We start from the raw sequence: 26002 nt of genomic DNA, 5'->3' as shown, positions 1-26002 counted from the left end.
ATCCTATAAACTATCAACCGATTCAAATGGCGCACTATTACTGATCGACCATTCAAATTTTTCTTCGATCAAATGAGATTAGCCATCTAGCGGTGAATATGTAAATTAATTGTTTTACCTATAGCCAGCGCCATCGGTGGGAAAACGCCGAAGTTTGTCGTGAAATAGTCCCTAGTTTTTAACGCTAGACGGCGTATGCTGTTTGTATTTATCGACATTTTAATATATTGTCGTAATACTTACATAATCTCTTTTATTACGTTCAGTAAGGAACCAGTAGTTATACTACGAGCATTTTCCTATTAAAATTCAACTAAGAAAATGTTTTTCAACCCATACTTTCTACAACAATGTTTGGACTAACTGGTCACGACATCTAACCAGAAAGATCTAGAACTATTTTTCGATAAGCTTAGACGTTCTGACGTAGATGGCGCCCTATACTTTTTATCGATCTAAATCTGTCGCGACATCTAACGATAAAAAGCTAAATCTATGTTCGGCGCTATATACTTTAAATAGTATATTATATACATAGATCTATATAAGTATAGATATGTATATGTAGTAAAACTATTCTATACATAAGTAAAACTAACGTATTTCAAATGAAGCTTAGCCAATAGCCAAGCCAAGCTAGATCAACATCGATAACTTTGTTCAGGAAATAAGTCATTGTATGTTATTGCGAAATTAATACCATATGAAAGATGTCTGCTGAAGTCGAACTACAAGATACTTCTAACAATATCGAGTCCATAGAAAATACTCAACACCTGAAAGAACGTGCAGAACGAAATCGTCAAAAAGCATTGCTTTTAAAAAAATCTAAGATTGTTTCTCATCCTTATACAAAACGGTATGTTGTCTATGCTATAAGTTAATGTTGCTCTCAAGATTTTGAACACTAATTGAAATAAGTACGTTTTAGATTATTATGAATTTGATAAAAAATGTAATTTTTTAAGGGGAAGTAAAGATTCCACAAACAGTAGATCAATAAAAGTCCAAGGACAACGTGTCATAGACAGTGGAGGTGGTTTCCTTATAGAAGAAAATGATGACTTAGAAGAGCAAATGGTACATCTTGAACAACTTTGAAATCTATAGTAATAAATGTTATAAATTTTATACATTTAAATATTCAATCTTTATTTTCCGTCAGTTACAAATAACAGCAGAACCTGCTCCTATTGTTGCCAATTTGCCTTGTTGCGATGAGTGCAAAAAAGAGTTTAAGGACTCCATTCTTTTGCAAACTTTTGATTTAACTGTATGTGATAAATGCAGGTACACAGATCAATTTAAAATAGTAGTTACTTTATTGTACTAACGTTATTTATACATAGTTGGAGTTCTATTAACCATTTTTTTTTTTTATTTTATTGCAGGGATCCTGAAGAAAAACATTCGTTAATTACAAAAACAGAAGCAAAACAAGAATATTTATTGAAGGATTGTGATTTTGATAGAAGAGAACCCCCATTAAAATGTATCACAAGAAAGAATCCTCACAATGCAACTTGGGGTGAAATGAAATTGTACTTACATTTACAAGTAGAACAAAGAGCTTTGGAAGTTTGGGGGTCGGAAGAAAAACTGTTAGTGGAGAAGGAATTGCGTGATAGTAGGCGGGAAGGGACTAAAATTAAAAAATTTAATAAAAAGGTAACAATGTTTAATATTATAATATTATGCTCGTGTTATATCAAAAAAGATAGTAACCACTCTTGTATGTGTATACATATATTCTTTGTTTAATAAGTTATTACTTTTTGGTGTTTAGATTAAAGAATTGCGAATGCAAGTTAGAAGTTCAATATACGATAAAACAAAAAAAGCATCTCATACACACGAATTTGGGGAGGACACATATAACGAGGAGGATGATACATATACACACACCTGCACTACTTGCGGTTACGAAGAAACATACGAAAAAATGTAAATTATAAATGTGTAACAAACATTGTAAAAATATTTTATTAGGCTGTGTGCTACCATAATACCTGCTTCTTTTATATTAACAGAAGGCTATTAATGCATGCAGAATGTGTACATGATATTGAAAGAAAATCAAAAATGATCACGTGTCGTATTATTAATTTATTATCATTTATTTTCTTATTGTTCTTTTGAAATATTTTTAATGGGAATTTTATACGTTTGTACTAATAAAGTTTATGTATAATGCATTTAAAATTTAAACGATTCTTCTTTATATTCAACATATAAAAACAAAATATATAATTTACAATTTTTATTTGCATTGTAATCCCATAATCATATGCAATTTTCTAGTTACGAAGAATATTTATTAGTTTGATTTTACTCGGTATACCACATAATGTACAGTCTTTGATTACATCATTCTTTACATTATGCGAATCCTGACCGATGAAATAACTACAACTAAAAATTATTATTGCACTATGTAAAAATATGATCGTGTACGCAAAAAATAATTTTTGCACAATGTTAATTTTATACAACCATCGTTAATCGTATAGTTCTTTGCAAATTTAGTATACATATTTAGTATATATTCATAAGACGTATTGGAAGATGAACATGATACGCATTAATATATGTACATATAGCGTATCCGAATCACTTTTATAGGTTAACTTAGGATCCATTTCACTGTTTTCGTTAAGATCATTCTATCCATTTTATTGCGTTTGCTTCTATTTCTGTTTTCACTTTTTGGTATATACTTTTTACGTACATGAACGAAATATTTCTTTGGAATATTACGTTGAAGCGGTCGTCGGACAGTGTACACAAGACTCTACTAAAACGTCAAACCGGAACCAATTTACGTACGATTAACGTTATGCTTTGTCTATATAATCCTTACAAATACTTTGTACAGGCTCTAACTTGTTTGGCACAGTCAATGTATTTCCCATACTACTTGGAGGAGCGATCATTGCATTCGTTACTGTAGTAGATGATCTAAAAAATAATTGTACATTATTAAACGTAACGTCTTTAAAACAGAAAAATTATATTATTTTATTATCAACATACCTATTGTGCCTAAGGTGACTTTTTACTAAATGTCCAGCTGTGAGAGCAGCCATCAATGATAATTCACCGGCAAGTACTGTAGCACATACAATTCTAGCTAATCTACTAGCATTTTCACCAGGTAGATCAGCGTTTGCGCCTTTAACACCCAGCATAGCTAAACACGCTCCTTGCGCAGGAAGACCGGTTCCACCACCGATTGTACCTATCTCTATACTAGGCATTGTACAGGATACATACAAATCTGTACCATCCGCTCCCCATGGTTCCATCAAAGTCATACAATTACTACTACCAACATTCTGTGCAGGATCTTGGCCTGTAGCTATATAGATCGCCGTTACGATATTTGCGGCGTGCGCGTTGAAACCGCCTACGCTGCCAGCTACAGCAGATCCAATCATGTTTTTGCTTATGTTCACGTCAACCAAAGCATGAACCGAGGTTTTCAATACATTGGTAACGACGTATGCAGGTACCACTGCTTCGCATACTACACTTTTTCCTCTACCCTGAATCCAGTTTACCGCCGCTGGCTTTTTATCCGTGCAGAAATTACCACTCAACGATAATATCTCCATATCGGGGAAATGTTCCTTCACTGTGTTCAACGACTTCTCCGTGCCTTTTGACAGCATGTTCATTCCCATAGCATCACCAGTCGTCGCGACGAAACGAATAAATAAATGCCTACCAGCGATGCGTACATGTATCTTTGTCAATCTTGCGAATCTACTAGTTAAATTAAAATTACTCTTCATTTCCTCAAAGTTCTCTGGGTCCTGCATCCATGCCATAGCCTCGCTGGCTCTGACGATATTTGGAAATCTTACAACCGGTCCTCTGGTCATTCCATCGGCCACTACCCGGCTCGTTACACCGCATTTCATCAAAGCTCTGCTCCCGCGATTAGTAGATGCTACCAGACATCCTTCGGTCGTAGCCATCGGTACATGATATAATTTACCGTCAATTAATAACGGACCGGCAATTCCAAGCGGCACTGGCACATATCCTACGACGTTTTCGCAACAAGATCCTAGTACCTTGCTATAATCGTAATCCTTGTATGGTACGTCAGGCAGTTCTCCGATAAATTTGCCAGCCTCTCCAATTATAAGACGCCTAATGCCGACACCACGTTCCATATCTCCAACAGCTTTTTCTAATTGATAAGCAGCTATATGTTTATGCCTAACTAACTCAATAACTTCTTCGTCTGTCAGAGCAGACGCTCCAAGCTGTGAAAAGAACACGATGTCAGAAAAAAAAAAAAAAAAAAATTAATTGTATGGTATATTCTTTTTCCATTAGAAATCTACTTACTTCGGATTTATATATTTCAAGACATTCTTCTACCGATCTAGGAACTTTCGATTGAGTAGACGAACCCTCGTTACTCGACGCGTCTATGTTGAATTGCTTGCCGTCGGTTTGTACCTCCTTGTCGATGAACTCCATTTGAGATTCACTTTCATCTTCGATCCAGTTACCGCCTACGCCGGACAACGGGAAAATCGCGGATCGCGTCCCGGGTAATGGTTCTCCAAATCGTTGACGCAACGACATATTCATGGTAGTCGTGTTCATGGTTTCAGTAGCAGTGTATTCGCTTTCAACTTTTTCCTCTGTATCGTTTTCCTCTTTGAATCGTAACTGTTTCGCGATGTCTCTCTTGTCTTCAAAGAAAATAAACTTGATCGCTAACGCAAGAAGAAGTATCAGTATCACGATATTGTCCGCGCTCACTGACAGCCAGTTCATTAAATACTCTTTCACTTCCGATGGATTCTCTGTTTTGTTGTAAGTGTCCGCTACGATGTGTGCGTTCGCAAGTGACATCTTACCTTCCACCGCGTGGCCATTTTCATCGTTCTTGAAAGGCCAGCGACTGAAACATACGAACATTTTATATTAAGACTTATCTGACTTTATTATCCGAGACTTGTCGTCATTTTCATTTTTAATGTTAATTTTATTTTTACGTATATATCGCATGGAAATTAATTTTAATTTAATCGCACTATTTGTTAATTAGAATAAGTTTAATCGCTAAGCCGATGTTTATTCATAAGATTTTCAGTTATGAAAATTTATCAAATAAATAAGATAACATGATATGGTGAGGTATCATGGAAACGTAATACGATAGGAGACTATCGATTCTTCGTTATTTAATTATTCATAACTTCGATCAAAGTATCTTCTAATACCTGCCGATTTAAAATATAGCGAGTAACCGCTTACGCTAGACGCATGCACTTTAAGTATATATGAAATATGCGATACATCATTAAATATGCCTTCGCAGACGATGTAACAAATCGCGTAAAGTATGGTAAATAAAACATATATTACTAAAATCTTTTAATGACGATGTTACGCGTAATAAAGATTTACATATTCGTTTGTGTCAACCTTCGAGTTTCACCATCGCGTTACTAAAAAAAGAATTCCCGAACCTCGTGAAGAGAACAGCAATAGATTACGAATGTTCCAGCGCTTTTTCTATTCCGACGAGCTATTTCGACGAAATTTCGAATTCGACGCAAAAGAATCAATAATTACTGTCATTCTTAACCCGGCACAGTCGAGTCGCGTACTGCTTCACAAGTTACCAGTGAAAGGGTTAAAGGAGTCCGAACTCCTCCGTGATACAATCTTCTTTTACAGAATTCATTGAATATGAATTAAACGTATTCTTATATTACTGTGTAATAAGTTGAACCTGACCCGTGGAAGTTGGGAATAAGAAAACTGTCAAACAGTAAAACGTCAATACACTCCGGTTAAAAAAGTGCACGCGGTAGGGGCAGATAGATGATAACTCCCTGACAGTTTCCTTTCCCTTCGCGCACGTTATCTGATGCTATAAGGGAACTCGAGGTAAAACGAGTACTATTCTCCAAATTCTTTGAATATTGTCGCGTTTTTATTTCTACCTTGTCGTTGAGCTCCAACTTATGAAAACAATGTATCGCTATCACTATCCTTCAATTAGAATTACTTTAGCTTTACCTCGAGATACGCAAAGTTATGGTTTAAGCAATCAGTTTAACCGCGATACTAAAGACTAATAATTGCCTTAGACACAGGAAACTTGATGAAAAGTTACCGTTCAGAGAAATATACTTTTGGGACGGCGCTTTTGTATCAGAAATATATGAGCGCATATTGTATTCCTGTGTCCAAACATAGCGACGCTATTGTCATTTAAATAACGAACCTATCTTTTGCGGGGGCCCCCCCCCCCACACACACACACACGTGCGCACGTGCAACATGTACGTAGCGTTTATAATGTACGATGTGTAGATAGCATTGCACGGATACTCTGCATGTTTTGTTGTACACTGTTACGTGTTGCGTTACGTATGTGTGACCTTAGTACGGAACTTTTGTAGTTAGAGGAAATCGTTTCCTATCGTATGAAAATATGAAAGGCTTTTTTACCGTAATTAGATAATACTGATGCGACGGTATGAAGATGCCGCATTTAATTAAAATGAATTCTCGTGCTTCAACTCCCCGGCGCAACAATAATACGTTACCTGTTTGCGTGCACTACGAATAGCCCAGCGATCATGATCATCTTTACGCGCTCCACCACCGGATTCGGCTTTTGATCTTCCTCGTTCAACGGATGCATCATGAAAATCTTGTCTGCGCTCAATGGTTTCATGCCATTCGTTCCGCGGGAAAGCTGGGATCAAAATTACAAAAATATGAAGCTCGCGATGGTACGCGTACGCCAAGTTCCGTGCTTCTACCGATGACAATTGTATTAGGTCGTCCTAAAAGTTCGTGCCATTTATACTTCTATTTCTCGAATTAATATGTGAAACATACTCTTAAGTGTCGCAAGAAAAGATAATCTGTCTCATTTCACAATAGTTTCTCACCTCTCTCAGATAGTCGTTATACCGTTGCTAGAAAATTTCTGTGGTTTTTTTTAATTAAATCTCGACACAGTCTTCGGGACGAACTTACGGGACGACCTAATATTATAACAATAATTCGAATTACCTCGAGGATAAGTGACAAACACGCAGGGTAGAAGGTCATGAAAACGATATAATTAACAAGAACACCGAGGCAAGCGAAACTGCACAGGATTTCCAATCTCTTAACACCGGATAACGATCCTATGCTGATGAGCAGGGTCTCCACCAAAGTGTCTAACGTGATAGTTGGTCCTAAGAGCGACATGCCGCGTGCGATGTTCGCTCGCACCTCCTCTTGATTTCGGGAGCTCAAAGCCAACTGCGCTAGTATAGCGGCCTTGGAGAGATCGATGATAAGCAAGAAGAAGAACAACGCATCCCTGAAAACGAAACGATACATTTAGCCGATAGAAACGAACGTTTCTCTAGGCTTTCGAATGAAAACTTACTTTAAATCGGAAATGTCGCTGCGTCCAAAGTTCACTACGCTAGACGTGAACACAACACTGGAGAAGACGGTGAATAGTCCAGCGATACCTAATGAAACGTTCCGTTCAACTGGCTACATCTTAATCATTTAAACTATAAGTACAATTTCAAACGAGAAAGCTACGCGGAATTCTTCGCGATTAAATTTAATGCAAATTCGGCGATTAATTGTCATCGCGTGTCGCACAGATTGAAACGGTATCGCTTTTCACGGTACTTTCACTGACGCCGAAAGCTTTCGCGCGTACAGCGATACTATTCGGCTGTACGAATAATCGCGATACTCGTATTCGTTATATTGGGCTGTCTGAAAAGTCCATGCCGATTTCTAGTAGGCGGTACCGGTCTGAATATATCGGAATACGCTGAAAACAAATAACACGTGTACATTTCTTAAAAGGTGGAAAAGTTGTGGAACAAAATGGTACGTATGTATAATTCAATAAATATACATGATGATTCAAATACGCCTTTGAATTTTTCTTAAAAATAGGGATGAACTTTCCGGACAACCCAATAATATGTTCCCCTTCGAACGCGCATTTCTACGTTTCTCGTCGTTGCGCGCGATTACTTACCTAATATATATTTTGATCCCAACTTTTGTAGATTTCGAAACTGATGGTAGGTAAATAGTATCGCTAGACACCGTATTATAGTCATGACTATAATATCAGCCGCGTTTAGGTCCTAATAAATAAACAGTCGTTAGACGGATGCCTCAAAATAGCGCAGCGCGTCGGAAAAGTCGCGCCGCAGCATGGGTGTCCGCTGATAATGCGATAAGTGCCGTTTTAAATAGTTGCGATTCAGGTGGAAAACGAAAGGGAATCGTCCCTTTATAGACTCATTTCATTACACAAATGAACCTGTTTTCCTAAGATGGTACGTCTCCCTAGTTGAGAAATGCTTGGTCTGGCATGAATTCAATGGTGCAACGCTTCACTATGGCGTTTTATAATAATTTGGATTTTTGGCCAAAATCATTACTACTGAAATTTTTAGTGTGCATCGTTGACATACCAAATCGAATAAAAAAGTTGGTCTGGCAGTCGGAAAACCTTGTTGGAAAAACGAAGTAGTTTGACTAAAATCATTAACATCCATTTAACACCGCTTACAATCCGCCAGGCCAACTTTTTTATGCGATTTGGTATGTCAACGATACATTCTAAAAATTTCAGTAATAATAATTTCAGTCAAAGACACTGTTATTTCTGACATGTTTACGACTTTCTAGCGGAGCGATGCACCGTTTGTGCGCTGCCAGCCTTGTTTTCTTTAGTAGAAAACAGTCAAATAGCAAAAGGATATTTTTAATGAAATTGGCCGAAATTTGATGTCGCAGGCTCTCGGACTATTACGCAAGCATACTGCGTTCGGATCTTCCCAACACTCTGTACCATCGAATTCTCCATGTTCATATCGATTCTAGGTCTTTCCAAGTCTGCTTACGTCCGTGTTACATCGACCACCTCGACAATGCGGAGCCACAGGAAGAGTTCCCTCCCGTGACTGTCCATTTCCGGTCTCCATGTTCAGGATGCATGCCGTAAGAGTAAAGGTCGTCACGATCACCTCCAAAGGATGCCCCGCGCAAAATCGGCCGTGAATCTCGAACAGTCGCGTCAGCATGTTTCTCGTTCCGGGCAACTATTTACGATCTGGAACACGCAATCATCGTACATTTCTCTTAAATGTTCGTTCGTTCAACTAACTGTTGGGGCATAATCGTAATAACAAAATTTGATCGCGATTACGATCGTATTTTAAGGTGTCTTCAGACGTAGAAATGTTTGTACATGAAAACCGACTTCAGTAAAATGTCAACTCCAAACGAGCCTGGACTAATCGTTATCGCAGCGTTCCTTAACGGAACCGCCAACGGTTTCGCTACTACAGAATTCTACGTGCTACGTACTATGACGCACCTCCTCGCGTACGCATCGCAACTTCCGTTTTAATCTAATCAACGAAACGTATTCCGTTATTGAAATTAACACACGGTGTTTGCACGCTTAAATTCGGCACGCTCTTACATTTCACGCGAGAAGTTCGTAGCTCGCGCGCTACGGAACCGAGTCCGATAGCCGTCGCAAAGAAAGCGACAGTGTACGCTTATTGAAGAAAGCGGTGTCCGTTCGCTAAAGATATTCGGTGAAATCGGTAGGGAAAACTTGCCGGATGGCTCCTCTTACTTTTCGAAACGAGAGAAGAAGAGGGTGGCGGGCCGAGTTAACCGCGGCAAAAGAAGATGAAGGACGGGATGTACCGCCGAATCGGGGAAAGCGATGAACGACGGACCGGTTATATTGCGGCACAACCGATTCAATTCGGTGTGTCACTAATGCTCCAAATAGTCATAATGTTTACTTTCAGTTACGCAAGACGGTCCGGCACGTGTGCGAGGAGACTTTTCGTCTCCGAACAAGTCGAAATTAGGGATTTCGACATACGACATCCGAACATTTTAAGATTTTCTAGTTAGGACGAGCCGTAGAAAGCAGCGAGGACTATAGACGGGTAATAATATCAATTCTGTTGCTAGAAATAGACGCGATCTTCAACGTTTCGACGTTAACGAAGACACCCACCCGAGTGCTTAACGAACGGAGATCGGTCTTCAAAGTAGCCTAAGAGCTCTTGCACACGACGATACGCGTATCGAAATATGCGTATGCGATACGTATCTGCTAGCAAGATACTCATGCGATACTGGATCCAACTAATTTCGTAGCTCGGTGTTGATCATTTGTTTTTCAGTTAAACATATCTTCTCGTTTGAGAAACACGCGTTCTTAGTTAGCGAAAACTTTTCTGAGATAATGGATGAGATTGAAGCTTCATCCATTTGGTTTCTGCATAAAAAAAGCTACTAAAAGGAGAAAAGTTCAGAGAAAATATTGGGTTCATCCTATTAATAATGTAAGAGAAGAAACGGGAGCTTTTCATATTTTATTCGAAGAACTTTGTAACGATCCACGTAATATTCTTCAATTATTATGTCTAAACATTTTTTATGAGGAACGTGAACGAATTCGACGATACTGCGCAGCGTCGTGCGAATGCTCGCAGCATCTATTTCGCAGAAAAAGTTGCCGGCGGCCGACCAACCGCGGATACCGAAAATCAGTATCCGCGATGCTGCATCTCGCGAGAATCGCCGTCTGAACGCTTCCATAACATTACGTGTACCATCGGTATCCTCCGTACGCGTATCGTCGTGCGAAAGAGCTCTAAGAGAAACGCGCGTCAGGATTACGAAAAACATTCGCGGTACGAGGAATGAATATCGCTCCAGATATATTCTCATTGGTACGGCCGTACAGAAAGTAAGGTAATTAAACGTCGAGTATAACTTGTAAGAACGAAATGTCTGTCAAGGTCGGTAACTTTCCAAGAGCTCCTGAGAACATTTCTATACTCGACTGACCACTGACCTCTTCTTACTTTCAATGGGACCGCGGTTGAAAGCGCCTATTCCATTATTTTGACGGCGTACTGTTATTCAAATAAATTCCCGTCAAACGTTTCCGGAAACGTCGCAGAATCCGACGATTTCCTTCGAGCGATAAAACTCGAAGTTGAGCGCATCGAGGCCCATAAGATATTGCTTTTTTTGCTAGTTACCAGCTAGTTACAGCTTTCTAATTATTATTAATGAAGGATTAGATAGCCTACTAAACAATAAAATACATTAGAATTTCAAACGCAATTCAATTATTCAGAATATGCACTTTGTAACATCAACTGGACTGACGTTTGCGCATCGATTTATCGAACATTTAATGTCGGACCCTGGACACGATCGAGAATCGGGTACAGGGCATGTTGCGTATTCGTTATACAAACAATCGTCGGTTTTCCCAAATCGCAACAAAATAATAAGAACCCGAGAAATCGCGACATTGGTTCGATCACGTATAAAAATATTCTGAATAAAATCGAAATTCGAATTCTCCAACCGGTTCGCGTTCGACCATGACGTTTTTACGGCTACGATCTTCGTCAGACTTGCGATCGTTTCTTGGTCTTGCACGCTCCCGAAGTAAAAAACTGTGAGAATAAGAAAGAGCGTGAAAGCCACGGGAATAATTTTTACGTCATGAAATAGGTAGAAAGTATGACCAACCGTAACGGATACCGAATGTGTAAACAAATTACAGTCGCGACGCGTGTCTTCTTCTTTTTCTTTCTTTTTTTTTTCTAAAACACTTTAGAAATTTTATTTTTAGCTGGCATGTTCTTGCATATTTCAACTCTTATCGTCTGGAAGGAATTCCTTGGAATTGAGAACGATAACCTTGAAAGTTTTAGAGCCAGTCACTTCGTTGAACCTAAAAGATGGTACAGTGCACACGTAGCGTTTCTCTTTTGAGAATAAATATACACGTTAAATCTATAATTGGATACGGTGGATGCTTTTCTGTACGAGCCTCTCGTTCAATCGCTGCTAATTATTTACAAATTTCTGAAAAACAATTGTGTATATCCTTAATGATAAGCCTATTATTCTTGATATTATTATTATTCTTGATTCGTGTTTTGTACTCTCTTTCGAAATTGTTTTGTCGCATTGTATTGTATTTCGTATGTTGTAATGTAAATCTATATATGTACCGATAATATGCACAGCTATGTGCACATTGCTAACAATCCCGTAGAGGGTTTAATAGCTTTAATAATAACAAAAAAAAATAAAAAAAAATATAAGCGTGACTCTCTACGTTTAACGATGTTTATCAATTTTCCTCGACAGCGCGTACCGCCGAGTTCATCAAATATAAAGAGTGACGTGCTAGTACAATTTATCAGCGCGTATAATACAAGTGATACAGAAAATTTTGTTGACCCTCATAGATACATATTTTATGCAAATATTTATCGATAAACAATTACTTTTATTTTTAAAAGGCAACGCCAAACGACCCGTCACTCGAATACACGAAACGAAATGTACAGAAATTTAATCGTTATAAGTAAAAACAGTCCGCAAATGATATCGGCCCCTCGATAACTCGTTTCACACGATTTAATAATGCGTTAACCGTGGTAGCGCCAATTTCGATCGAGCGTACCTTGATTCGGGCGCACGAAGATTGGCTCGACGAATTTCTTGACGTACAATGCGCACGTGGTCACGTATCACACACGTATAACTCAACAATTTTGAATAGAGATTTCTAAGGGAAAGGCTTCAATGCGAAGAAACGATTAGTGGAATGAGACTATCGTTTAAACATTTATACATGCATCAGCGGCTGTGACTCAACGCTATGAATTAATAGAAAAATATTTTATAGATGAACCGAAATAATAAAAACCAACATGGAATTAAGTCCAATGATCTTGGATGATTGTTGAATAAATTTAAATCCTTCTTTTTTTTTTTTTTTTTTGTTTTTTAAAGGAAAATACGTAAAGAAAGACATACACAAAAAGTAATCCAAAAATCTATTTACAAAAAATTGTCGAACTTGTTTCAAGGCATTTGATAAATAAATCGATCGAAGAAGAAAAGTTAAGCAAAAAACGCAATGTTTAATTCGATGTCAGATTTTTTTCCTCTCAGACGATAGAGATCACGACCTACAATCACGTGAAAAATAGAAATAAATAAACAAGTACACAAAACGATACTAATGGCACGACGCACGTCGGCCAACAAAGCTGGGCTACGCGTGAACGGGATAATAGACCCTTCAGGAAATGATCGTCATTTTTCGTTTGTGCTCGGCAGTCTTCGTCTCTTTCTTCCTTTCACGAGCACGTGCACTTGTTTCGCGGTAGCGGTATAGTTCAAAATTGCGAATTTCTGTGTCGCTAAACGAATACCTCGGCGCAATCGGTTCGAGCTTTTGGGATTTGCAGGAGCATTAGAAAAACAGGAATCCAGTTATGCGGTGGTTCGTACGTTGGCTTTCGATTCATTTCATGGATCGAGCATTAAAGCATAGCCGGAGTCATCGCTCACTCGAATCACTGCAAAGAGTAAAACATATATAGAACAACGAACGCTCTCTGCTGAATTCGAAAGTCGAGCTACACGCTTCATATACTAACGATTCGTCTATTTTTACAGAAACAATATCAGTATCGCCCACGCTAGTCTGATCGCTTTCCTCGTACAGAAGTCGAACTGCTTTCCCTACACGAAAAATGTAAATAAAGCTGGTAACGGATCTATATATACAGGGTGTCCCAAAAATGTTGGAGGTCTTTGTAAAGGGTGGTTCAGGGGGTGATTTGAAACAACTTTTTCCTTAGCGAAATTGTTGTCCGAGGCTTCGTTGAGGAGATATTAACGGAAAACACTGACCAATCAGAGCACGCGTATGCCGATGGAGCGGCTGCGATAGCGATGGCTACGCGCTAGGTAGCCGCTCTCGTACGCGAACAAGTGACTCGACGTGCATCGAAGGACATTGGACGCGGCCGCTCAGCGCGTAGCCTTCGCTACCGCGGCCGCTCCAACGGTATCCGCGCGCTCTGATTGGTCGGCTTTTTTTTTATTAATATCTACTTAACGAAGCCCCATCCAACATTTTTGCAAAGGAAAAAGTTGTTTCAAATCACCTCCCGAACCACCCCTTTCAAGAACCTCCAACATTTTTGGGACACCCTGTATAGATCCATCCAATACCGGCACTAAATTAAGAACAACAGATGTTCGAAGCCCGCCGAAAATTGCGTTTCCGCTTCGGAGAAGTTATCGACATCGTCATACTTACGCGACACATCAGATGTTGAAATTAATATACATATGTATAAATACGTAACGTAAAGTTTTATTATAATCCATTAATCTGTTCATACGTCAATCGTATTAAAAGTACTTGGTTTCTACCCGGAAACGACTGTACTTTCGTATAATCGCGCTATAAGGATATCACATCTGACCTGTTTTACCTCATTACGTTTCAAGAAACTATGTAACGAGGCGAAGTAGCAAATTTGAGAGAGAAAAAAATAGATTCGGTTATCTTTCAAAAATCTTATTAAAAAGATCTGAAAAAATTCTCAAAAATGCGCCTTAGGATCCGGTATGTGTCAGATCTTTTTCAGAATTTTAGAACGCATTTGAGACCGGAAAACACGCCGAAAAGCGTAAAATCTGTTTTACCCTGTAACTACCCTCACGGGCAAGCTAGAGAGATAAAATTTTACTCGGAAGGGTTTTCCTTGGTCAGCTTTCGAATGATTCAAGAGCTATTGAAAAAGCTCTAAGGGCAGTTTTGATCATCTTAATCGGCTAGGCCCTTTATGGAATGATCGGAACGTGTAAAGGAAACGAAAATTTCTCGAAATGGCTCTCACGAGCAATCGATGGTCACTCACAGATTTGTTGTCTCTTTGATAAGAATAATTTGAAGTCCGTACGAGACACGGGACGCGTATGCCGTACGCATTTGCGCGTTTCTCTCAAGAAACGCGCGCGGCATACTCATTCATTGCGTCCACACAATCGGCTTGGAAATCCCGGGGTAGCCGACTGACAATAACATATCTATGCCGAATTAAATGATTTAATATAAATACATACGCTACAAAACAACAAAATCAATGCTGAAAAGTGCTAGTCTTATAGAAGAAAATGTTAAATACTTATCAATGTAACAAAATCTATAATTGTTAATAATTTAAATATTTAGTAGTAATATTTACTTTTCATAAACAACCCTCCATTCTCAATTATACTGGATACCTAGCGTTGTATATAGAATTATATTAATGAACAGTTACATAAGAATAGTTTATTATCTTATTAGTCTTCAACTTTCCTTTGTTTCTTAATGTGCCACCTTCAATTATTGCCATTTACATCTTCCAAAGTTAATAGGCGTGCTAGTATCTAGAAACTAGACACTGTATAAAATGTCTTACACTTTGTTAAATTGAAAAAAGTATAAAATTGTGTGAATACGAAATTCAAACATTTTCTTAGACAATTAAACGTTAATGAACAAAATTTATGAATAAAAATCACAATTACAAAATGAAGTATCAGATGAATAGTAAGATTATTTTTGAAAACAATAAAATTATCCAAACATTAGAGGAGTATAACCTACAAAATGTAAAATGTGAGAAATAAACGTACCGTAAAAACTTGTCCGAAGGTAATTTAAATACGTTTTAGATTGGCATTGTTTCAGTATAAATCAGCATAACAACCATTTATGTCTTGCTTTTTCCATTCTAACATTGCACATCAATTAACATCTTACACACCACTCTTCCGACAGCGTTGGACAGCCGTACTGCACTGCACTGTACTGCACTCTTTAATACGAATTCAGTGACATCTGAAGTTTTTTACGCGAACCACCCGTTATTTAAAATAACTTCTATGACAAATTACTTATTGCACACTTTCCACAATTGTGGCCTTTTCCTACTAATTACAAACAAATAAAAATGTTTGTATAAAATGACCAAACAATAGGCACATTAAGTAAATGAAACCTGCAAGAATGTATTTAAATAAAAAGTATTAAAATATTGAATTAATACATGAAATATGTCAATGTTAGCCAGATAAAAATAACAGTTTTATTTAATCAATATTTCATATAATCTACTTATTTACATAATTCTTTGATTAAGATAAATTATTTGTAACTTATTATAGTCTATAATAAGAACATCCATATTTTATAATGCTATTATATTTTTAATATAAGTATGAGGTACCAACTTCTTGTTCAAACTTCAATTTGTTTTTTGTACTTCAGCGGAATGCCTGGCATGGTTCATCATAGATTCTACTCTGTTAGCTGTTTCTCTCACTACATCGGATATTTCATCTGGTAAGTGGTCTAACGTGGGAATGTGCGCGGATAATCTTTTGTATACAGAATCTCTGTTTCCATCCTTTTTATGCCGGCGTTGTTCCTCGTATTTTAATTGTTGTTTAAAGAATATTGCATTCTTTATAAATTCCAGAGTGTTCTCAAAACTTTTTCCAGCACCGTGCATTGTTTTAATAGCGCTAACAGCATATTCTACATCGTAACATCTACCTAAAAGCTGCTGCTGCAATGCTAGTACTTCTACCCGTTTCTCCACCATAGGAGGCAATGCTTTCCGCACATGTTCTTGGAGTCTATAAAATGCAAGAGACGGCTCGTTTGCAACTATGTGCATATTTTCAGATATCCGTTCGGTTGCTAAAAGAATGAGAACATGTTATCAATAGTAAACCGCTGGTTGCAGAAATCTCATTTGTTAAATTCTGCAAATATTGAAGAAGTTAAGAAGTACAATATCGTCTCTATATTAAATGTGAATATCCTAACCTTTCTTGACCTTTGTTTCCAATTCCTGATCCGATTGATATATTTTAGCAGCCATTGTCTAACGTATTATACTAATAACAATGTTGATTATTGAGTTTATACACTGTGAATTAAATACATCGAGTGCGTCAGATTTTAAAATAGTTTCATATAACTCTCATTAAATAGAAAAGTATTTCTTGCTACTGTTACGAACATTCTTGAAACACTTCATGTAAATTGTATTCTTCTGTTAACATTTACAATACATAATATTGTACACAATTTTGTTAAATATTTCCATCCAAATTAACGAAATTTATAATGTAAACACTTAACGACAGATCGATTTGTTTTCACCGCCATTTTATCGGAATACCCGTTACCGGAAGTTAATCGTTTACGCGACGGTATTTTCCTTCATCGAAACGTGGCAGCAAAGTATGTGCTGTTGGCACTTCTCTCAAATGTATCTTTCCAACTCTTCCCATGGAGTAATCTTTTCATTACCGTGAGTGACACGGTTCTGTCATACGAAAAGGTAAAAAGCATCGAATTATTCAATAAAATTTTAACTGAAACTATTATCTTGATCACGAAGGCACATTTAACGTAATATAAAATATTTATCGAAAATAGACTAGTTTTTATTTGAAATGTTTCAATAAAAGATAAACATAGCACTTGACTTTCTCGAATATCATTGATTACTCTTCTTTTTTGAATAAAATGTACATTATTTTAGAGGTTTTCTAAATTAAATTAATTAATTGCTTAAAAATTTGTTCATTTCTTAATAGTTATATCGATATCATCATAGCATAAGTTACAAGTAATAAGTAATCGGCATCTTTAGAAATAATTCAAGCTTTGAACAATATTGTATTAACGAATAATTATTTTAATATTTTAGCATGAAGTGGCATATAGTATTTGCAGCTTTTGCTGCTTTAGCTCTTACCATACATGCAGAGGAAGAGGAAGAAGCTGCAAAACTACTAGTATCTAAACAAATTCTTAACAAGTACCTTGTAGAAAATATGGATATTGTAATCAAAGTAACTAACAATGTTCTTTGTAATCACTGTAACCTATGCTTAACATCTTTGTCTTAACATATAATCTGTTTGTAGTACACAGTTCACAATGTAGGTAATGCAGCTGCATTGGAAGTTGAAATCACAGACAATTCTTTCCATCCTGATCATTTTACACATGTGAGCGGAGAAATAAATGCAAGGATAGATCGTGTTCCACCTCACACAAATGTCACTCATACAGTAGTCGTGAAACCACGTATATCTGGACATTTCAATTTCACATCTGCAGAAGTTTTATATAGACGTAAAGAAGATGCACCTAGAATGCAATTCGCTGTAAGCAGTGAACCTGGTGAAGCAATTATTGTATCATTTAGAGATTATGATAAACAATTTTCTTCTCATGTGGTGAGTAAATATAAAAATTTCACAAATATAATTATTATTATGAACAAGAATAAAGTATTAAATATTTTTACTTTAGGTCGATTGGGCTGCATTCGCTGTGATGACATTACCTTCGTTAGCTATTCCTTTTGCATTATGGTACTCAAGTAAAAGCAAATATGAAAAATTACTTAAAACATCAAAGAAACATTAACCATACAAATTCGTCCTGAGTCATTTGAAGAAGGCGTTTTTCCATATACAGTTATAAGAAACTTGACTGTTCCATTATGTACATCTAATTTTATAATAAACATTATTTATAAAGAATTTATATTCATTGTTTTGAATCTGATAAATACATTATTAAGGTGAAATATAAGTATATAAATTACAAAAAAATATTAAAACTCGCTTTATTTTTTACAGTTATAATACATGTTACTGTCTATGTAATCTTATACTTAAACAATATTAACTATTTCTTCCTTAGTAAGTAAATGGAAATGATACACGTGTATGGCATCAACGAGTGTCACAAAATATATTAAAAATTATTTCATTGTCGAGACAAATTAGATAAACCTTGCATAGTATACCGAGTAATTAAATATCACTTTAATTACGTAAATTATCAGCTATATGACTAGGAACCATATACCTCAAATTTATAAAATAAATATAATCAACTGTATGAAACTTCTACATGGATTTTTCTATCGATTATGAAATGATATAACCTAAAATTTTATATTACAAAATATACATGACGTGGTATGTTCGTAAATTAATATTGATTCATATCGTCGATATAAAAACATAAAAATCCTTAGCTTCTAAGACTAATTAATCTCCTAATAAAAATGAGTTTATGGCAGTAAGGCACCAGTTTCTGACAATCGAATATTTGTTTACAAACAAATCTAGTTAATACGTCATAGCTTCGTAATAAGTACAGTGTATCTTTATATTGAATGCGTCTTTCTTTTTTATTATCGTATTTATTAGGTATTCAGTGATCTGTTTCGCTTGCTTGCTGAGAAAAAACCACGAGGATCGCCGTAAACAGGGTCGAATGCCGAGAATGGTCTTATCGGTGTAACGGGACTCCGAGGTGTAGACATATTTGTACTGTTTAGGGTAGTTGAACATGGAGTACTAGTCTTTTTTAACTGCGGTGGACATTTATCAGCTGCAAGAAAGGTGTAAGTCATCTAACTAGCTACTTATAAAAGTAAAAATCTATCGATTACATTATTCCGATAATGGTATACATACCAAAGACGGTCCTATTTTTAACATTTAAATCGATATTTGCCATTTTGTTCTTCCATACTGTGTTAAAAAACAAACGAAATGTTTATGCGGCAAGTTAAAGACGTAATTAAGAATTAAAAAAAAAGGTTTACCGTAAAAGCATGTAATTACAAGAACAGCAAGTGTTCCAAACGTGTAACGGTGGAAATACATGTAATCCACCCAATGAATTCCAGATAGTGGTATGAAATTTTCATATTTTGTTATGCGCACGAAAAGCTAAAGAAATATAAATTATTAATATGAAACATAATTTGAATAATTATTTTTATATTCACTTACAGATATATTTTGCTTTGTAATATCGTTTGCAACGATAACCTTTTGACCTTGAATATCCTCCTGATTATTTATCAAACGTAATTTGTACTGCATTGTAGATTTTGAAATATATTGTCGGGCACTTATAGTTATTCCATCCGGTACATCGATCTAAAAGTAGTTAATGTGAAATAACATAGTTCCTTATTTAATTCAAATCAATACTTTCATAGATTTGAACTCACTGTAAGATGATCTAATACGGATGGCAGACCATATATCTCAAGTGTTGCAGTTGGTACGACTTGAGAATGAGTATTAAAAAAGACAATTTCTTTAGCATCAATATAGACAGGTGGAAGATACGTTATTTCTAAAGGTACGGCTTCAATGTCTCGGTTTTGCGCATTTATTTGCATACGACTCTCTAACGTACTGGAAACTATATTCGGAGAACCCATAGGTATTACATCACAATAATAAAAGCCTGTAATAAAATAATTGTAAATAATAAATTAATAACGAACATCTTTATAATTTTTTAAATTAAATTAATATGAACCTGTTGTAATATCAAATCGTGGCTTAACAAGAAACAAGTCTTTTACTCCAACTGACGCGGTAGATGAAACAAACTGTATATTACACGTGTAGGGAAATGAATTTAAAGTGAATGATGTAAATGTCCTACAACCACCTAAACCTCTAGATAGTACATTGTTTTCTTTAACTTGCTCGTCTTTACTCTTCAGTACAAGCGGAATGCTGAACGTTTCAGTTCCAGTAATATTTCGACCCCTCAGTGGAACAATTGATATCTATATTCAGAAAAAGGCATTTATAATTTCATGAAATGTTAAAGACTATTAAATTAGTAAACGGATAATACCTTTGCAATAGGTTGTATATTGACTTCTATTTCACCCTGCATATGAGTTGCGAGGCTGTGTTTCACAATTGCATATCCTACATTTTTTGCTCGTCCTATTCCTGTAATAGGATCTACTGTTAATACTTCTGGAGCTGAAGATTGCCAATAGCCTGGATCGCCATCAGAAGCAAGAAGCGGCATCGAGAAACATACTATATCCCCCACTGTCAATGTTGTCTACAAAATAATATAAAATTAATCAATGTGTAATATTATCCTTTATATCGAATGAAAATATACGTCAATTATGTAAAATACCTTTGTCGGGAAAACAATGTCACCGATCATCATGTGCACGTAATCAAACATTCCGTTAGGATACCTTTCATTGTATGCCTTTACAACGAGATCTCCATTTTCAATGAATTTTGCAGTGACTGCATTTACAGCACTTATCGTAAATGATGCTAGGTCAGCGCGATTCAACATAGTGTTAGCATTAATTTCAGCAGCATGAAATTTTGTTCCAACATTATCGTAATATTCAAGAGCATAGTCCAATTCCATACCCTTTGGTAACATGTTTAATTCTTCGCCATTACGAATTCGCAAAATCGATTTTAAAGATATCATCATATAATGAATAGGTTTAACCTATGATAAAAAATAATTAGAATAATAAATGTCGCCTGATGATTCACAAATACATTTATACTTAAAAAAAAAAATACGGAGTCCTTACTTCAACAATAACAGTAATTGATTGTTTCATATTATATGCTTCCGTATTTGTAATAGAAATAACTATTTTTCCAAGATTTTCGCCAGCTTTTATGATGCCATTTTTGTCGATAGTTACTGTTTTAGATGCTGGAGTTAAAGCATGAGTATCCTCTGAATCATTTCCATGGATAGTTGACAATACTTTGTAAGTAGTAGAACCATGTTTGTCGCGATTTGTTTGCAATTTCAAAACAGAATTCGGGGACATCAATATTACTGGTACATTGGAAGGTAATCCAGGATGCGTCAAACGCAATTCTTCGAAGATTTCAACTTTTACAAAGGTAGTGTAAGTTACATCACTTTTAAAGCCAGCTAACATGTTACATGGCATTGTAATATTTAAATAAATGGTTGCTAGTCCAGGCCCAATAGCTTTGGCTCTCAATGAAACTTCGTTTTGATATCTGATATTAATACCAGTACCTTCGTACATATTATGCAAAGTAATTAAATTAGAATCACTAGATGACCACATAAAAATTAATGGTAATTGCATAGATCCTATGATAAGTGGAGTTAAATAATCTGGAATACCAAACGCCCAAAGCGGGAACGTTGCACCCACTTTTATTCTACTCGTTGGAACAACAATTTTAATGCCTTCGAGATACAGGACATGTATGTCAGTATAGTCTTCGGAATAAATGACTTTGCTACCTCTGGCATTAAGACCAATGGCTCTAACAATTATTTTTGTTTGTCCAACTGATTTTCCTTCGAATATACCGCTACGATCGATATTCAGAATATCATTATTTTTCGTAGAAAATTCAATTTCTGCATTTGACGGACCTCCTATTGTTTGCACTTGATAGACGGTGCCTACTAATATCGTTAGATTCTTTGGAAAAACTCTTAAAGGAAGAAAGACTTGAATAGTTGCTGATTCACTCTGTATTTCTTTATCACCTCCCTTACTTACGAATGTTAATTGAGATTCTCCTTCGGCCATGCCATATATCATATACAACAATTGATCATAAGGAGGATTGCCATGTTCGCTAGAAGGTAATTGTTTAACTTCTATACATTCGTTATTGACTTCGGCTTTAAATTCTAACACGTTCAAAGATGGCAATTTTATTATATGCCCGTTTGTATCGTAAAGTTTTAATGCAGCCACTATGCATTTCCCTTTCTCGATTTTATTTACCGTTTCTATTTCTATAACAGCAAGCTGCTGTATTTCAATCACGGCTTCAGCCGATTTTGAAGGTAAACAAAGATCCACCAAAGCTAAGTTAAGTATTCCAGATGTTTTGGGAGTTATGCTAATTGTTTTTGTTGACTCTATATACCGAACATCTGCAATGTCATCCGTACTCAACACAAATTCGTAATAGCCAGAACCTTGACTAACTTGTAAATAATATTTTGCGGTAGGATCATTTAATACCATCAATTTATTAGGACTAATACTGGTATCATTAACTAAAACTATTTGCACGGAAGCCTCTATAAGTGGAGTTTCATAGATTCTCCTTTCAGTTTCAATGGCAAATGGTGGCCATTCAGGTATTATTTTCAATTTACTCAGAATGTATTTTTGATAACCCGTAACAGTAGCTGTTAATGTAAGAACACCAGAATGTTTTTTGAAGATAACATTTTGATAGTAATTCTTTGGTAAAACTACATTCATATCTGTAAGCGTTTCTTCCCTACATCCGGGAGATGTTGCAACAAAACCTACAGACGAGGGTTTTAAGCTCCATTCAATGTATAAGCTCGTAATATTATCAAAAGTTCTGCCTTCTTCGTCTTTTACTATAATAAGAAGTTTTAAATCTTTATCGCTATGTGCCATTACTCTCTCGGTATTAAGACTCATAGGACAATTTTTGTTATCTTTATATTCAGGTTTCAGATAAATATGTCTGGGTTTACCACAAATAATTCGTACCGTTGCAATTGCGTACATACTTTTGCAATTTGGTAGTAAAGGAACATTTGAAATTGTGTAAGTTAAAACTACTTCCCCAAGAGCCTTACACATTACTTCGAAAACCGATAGTTTGTATAATTCATTTGGTAAATCTTCATGTTCAATTACCTCAGCAATTTTTGGGTCGGATACCTGAATATTTTGTAAATAACTTTGAGATTTACTAGACCGTGGTTGGGGTCCACCTTTGAAAACGATTTTTCTCGAAGATCCCACCGCTAACAAACTTTCTTTGCTACTTGGATGTACAGCTACTAAAGGCTCATAAGCTGACACAGTGATGTTATCAGTTAAATATTGACCATTAGCGTTATATACTACTGTTACTTCGGACGTTCCAATATCCATACTAGTAATTGTTATAACGGCACACGCAATGCCAATGGGTTCTACAACCTTGCTATCATTTTGCATAAAGTTGCTATCAGGTATGTATGTTTCAAAACTGATATCTCTACAATCGTTGAAAGGTATCTCTTTGGAGTCTGACCCATTGATTAACTTCCCATATAATGCAATGTGAAGATAAATTGGTTCTCCTACAGATACCTCCATACTGTACTCTACTACTTTTAGCTTTGAAGGTGGTAATACGTATACCCTTGCTATATCTTTATTATACTGATTTCTTGTCATTGCCACACTTATTTCTGTTGCACCTGCACTTACGATTCTTATCCCGCCATTTTGAGAAACTGTTACTATGGATGGATGTCTACTCAACCATACATACGATCCATCTCCTCCACTTGCTTTTAACACTATATCATATCTTGATTTCGCCTTAAAATCCCATGGGACAGCCAACACTTTAGGCTGAATAGTGACTGGAGTGTGAATCAAAAGCTCAGCTCTGGTAGCAGGTCTTGATACAACCGGGATCTTTTTACCATGTTTATCGATTATACCATAAAGAGTAGCTTCAATGGTCATTGTTCCACATGTAATAGGCACACCGACAACGTAAGTACCGTTTTGTGTTACTGATTTTGGTTCAAAATAATGTTCGTCTAACTTCATCGACACTTCTACACCTTCTCCAATATAGAATTTATGATCTTTATTATCATATAATTCAACTATAATTTCATGAGTGTGACCAAGTATTAAACCCCAATTTCTATTAGGTAAAACAGCAAGGGTAATGTAAGCTACATCGTTTACATTGACCATAGCAGATGGCAAAATAACGGGATATTCGTCACGGACATTTTTATCGTGCAAAAGAACTTTAGTGCGTCCTAATGATTTGGCATACGCATAGTCGTGATCATTATCAATTTCTAGTATGTCTGGAATTTCAGCTTCTAAATAATACTGGCTGGACGGCAAATTTATTTCTTCTAAGCGACCTTGACGAGCTTGCATTATTTTATATTTAAACCTATCGTATGCCATTACTGTTATGTCCGATGGAATGATAATTAAATTAGCTATTACAATCAATTCTACTTGTATTGGCGGTACATGTTTATATTCCGGATAAGGTAATCTTACAGAAACCTTTGCTGTGCCAGTTTTTATTCCTTCTAATAGCACAATATGCCCAGTCTTGCCAACTGCATCTAAAGCAGCAACAGTCGAAGGAGTTTCATAATGTGATTCTTGATAAGTTATAAATCTCAGAACATCAGTTGATGTTTTACCATCTGGCATACGTTTATCAGCATTATCTATACTCCAAAAAAATTCAACTCCCGCAAGTGTTGTAAATTCATTACCTGTAATAATTAAACGTATAGTTTCATTAAATTTATTGATTACAAACTTAAAATTTAAAGGTTGTTGTATACCTTGTTCATCGTATGCTCGTACTTCAAATGCTTCTGGTGCTTCTTCTATGTATAATTCTCTCGTAGTTGTGACAAGATTTAAAGAAAAAATTGCATCAACAATAACATCACATCGTAAAAATTGTCCATTATTGACATCCTCTGCCAATACTATCGCTGTATTTCTAGTAGATTCTCTTGTTATAGTTTGAATTAGAATTGCAGAGGAACAAGTCCGTTCAACATTTTCATTTATAGGAATCAACTGAATTATATCCAAACGTGACGTTGACCTATAGTTAATAGCAAAATTGTAATGTCTTATTCAAGAAAATTTTCAATTATCATACATTAAACCTAATTTTCTCATAACAATTTAGAAAAGAAATATTGGAAATACTAAAATTAATGGGGTTATAGAAAAAGTTGATTTAGAAGGATTACGATTACAATAGTAAGAATGTTTTAAAGCAAATACAATGTTTACACGAACCAATAATGAAATAGAAATAATGTAAACAGAGAAACACTGATTACCATTGATAGCAAGCACCATCGGTAACTTCGAGTGTAAAATTTACAGCGAAGTCATTGAATACCGGCAACAAAACTCTAGGCACGTTTAATCTATGTATGGTAGCATTTGACACCACACTGAATAAAATCAAAAGTACAGCGAATATCATTATTTTAATGAATACTGCCGATCCAACCGTAAACTTCTCACGTGTATCGTCGCGATCGTGACGACTTGATAAAGTTGGCGGTCTCTAAATAGCTTTCAAACCACCATACGCATTTCGATACGATTATCGATATTCGCAATCGATGTTGGAATTGCGCCTACAAGTATTCGATTTTACTGTAAGGAAAAAATAA

The 26002-nt window shown here is 36.0% G+C and overlaps 5 protein-coding genes across 8 annotated transcripts; 2 read left to right on the top strand and 3 right to left on the bottom strand.

The window, feature by feature from the left end:
• Positions 1-575: 575 nt before the first annotated feature.
• Positions 576-2202, top strand: LOC128890664 (DNA repair protein complementing XP-A cells homolog). The gene is made up of 5 exons (XM_054149339.1): positions 576-859; positions 969-1080; positions 1166-1290; positions 1392-1668; positions 1787-2202. Exons 1-5 carry the CDS (start codon positions 711-713, stop codon positions 1946-1948), a joined length of 825 nt encoding a protein of 274 aa, XP_054005314.1. The 5' UTR covers positions 576-710; the 3' UTR covers positions 1949-2202.
• Positions 1957-15735, bottom strand: LOC128890650 (3-hydroxy-3-methylglutaryl-coenzyme A reductase). Of its 4 annotated transcripts, none has more exons than XM_054149311.1 (11): positions 15568-15735; positions 13530-13614; positions 12545-13448; positions 8922-9130; positions 8045-8156; positions 7427-7514; positions 7060-7357; positions 6585-6736; positions 4360-4924; positions 3034-4274; positions 1957-2958 (listed from the first exon to the last, which is right to left on the bottom strand). In XM_054149311.1, exons 4-11 carry the CDS (start codon positions 9099-9101, stop codon positions 2835-2837), a joined length of 2760 nt encoding a protein of 919 aa, XP_054005286.1. In that variant the 5' UTR covers positions 9102-9130; positions 12545-13448; positions 13530-13614; positions 15568-15735; the 3' UTR covers positions 1957-2834. The 4 variants fall into 4 exon arrangements, with proteins under 4 accessions (XP_054005286.1, XP_054005287.1, XP_054005289.1 ...); XM_054149312.1 differs by lacking the exon at positions 15568-15735 and adding an exon at positions 14805-14823; XM_054149314.1 differs by lacking the exon at positions 13530-13614.
• Positions 15736-15994: 259 nt separating this feature from the next.
• Positions 15995-17107, bottom strand: LOC128890668 (BLOC-1-related complex subunit 8 homolog). Its single transcript, XM_054149344.1, has 3 exons — positions 16962-17107; positions 16766-16868; positions 15995-16636 (listed from the first exon to the last, which is right to left on the bottom strand). Exons 2-3 carry the CDS (start codon positions 16818-16820, stop codon positions 16179-16181), a joined length of 513 nt encoding a protein of 170 aa, XP_054005319.1. The 5' UTR covers positions 16821-16868; positions 16962-17107; the 3' UTR covers positions 15995-16178.
• Positions 17108-17137: 30 nt separating this feature from the next.
• LOC128890666 (translocon-associated protein subunit beta) lies at positions 17138-18505 on the top strand. The gene is made up of 4 exons (XM_054149341.1): positions 17138-17285; positions 17658-17802; positions 17878-18192; positions 18269-18505. Exons 2-4 carry the CDS (start codon positions 17659-17661, stop codon positions 18383-18385), a joined length of 576 nt encoding a protein of 191 aa, XP_054005316.1. The 5' UTR covers positions 17138-17285; position 17658; the 3' UTR covers positions 18386-18505.
• Positions 18506-18562: 57 nt separating this feature from the next.
• LOC128890645 (nuclear pore membrane glycoprotein 210) lies at positions 18563-25884 on the bottom strand. The gene is made up of 11 exons (XM_054149302.1): positions 25661-25884; positions 25145-25416; positions 21363-25072; positions 20939-21274; positions 20639-20857; positions 20312-20567; positions 19995-20236; positions 19771-19920; positions 19581-19707; positions 19450-19506; positions 18563-19363 (listed from the first exon to the last, which is right to left on the bottom strand). The coding sequence occupies exons 1-11, from the start codon at positions 25807-25809 to the stop codon at positions 19176-19178; spliced, it is 5706 nt and encodes a 1901-aa protein (XP_054005277.1). The 5' UTR covers positions 25810-25884; the 3' UTR covers positions 18563-19175.
• Positions 25885-26002: the final 118 nt, after the last annotated feature.

This window comes from Hylaeus anthracinus, unplaced genomic scaffold (genome assembly GCF_026225885.1).
Source record: "Hylaeus anthracinus isolate JK02 unplaced genomic scaffold, UHH_iyHylAnth1.0_haploid 12001, whole genome shotgun sequence".
In the NCBI taxonomy this organism is placed as follows: Eukaryota; Metazoa; Arthropoda; class Insecta; order Hymenoptera; family Colletidae; genus Hylaeus; species Hylaeus anthracinus.
Note: the sequence above shows the minus strand (reverse complement) of the source record. Positions and strands in the feature narration are given on the sequence as shown.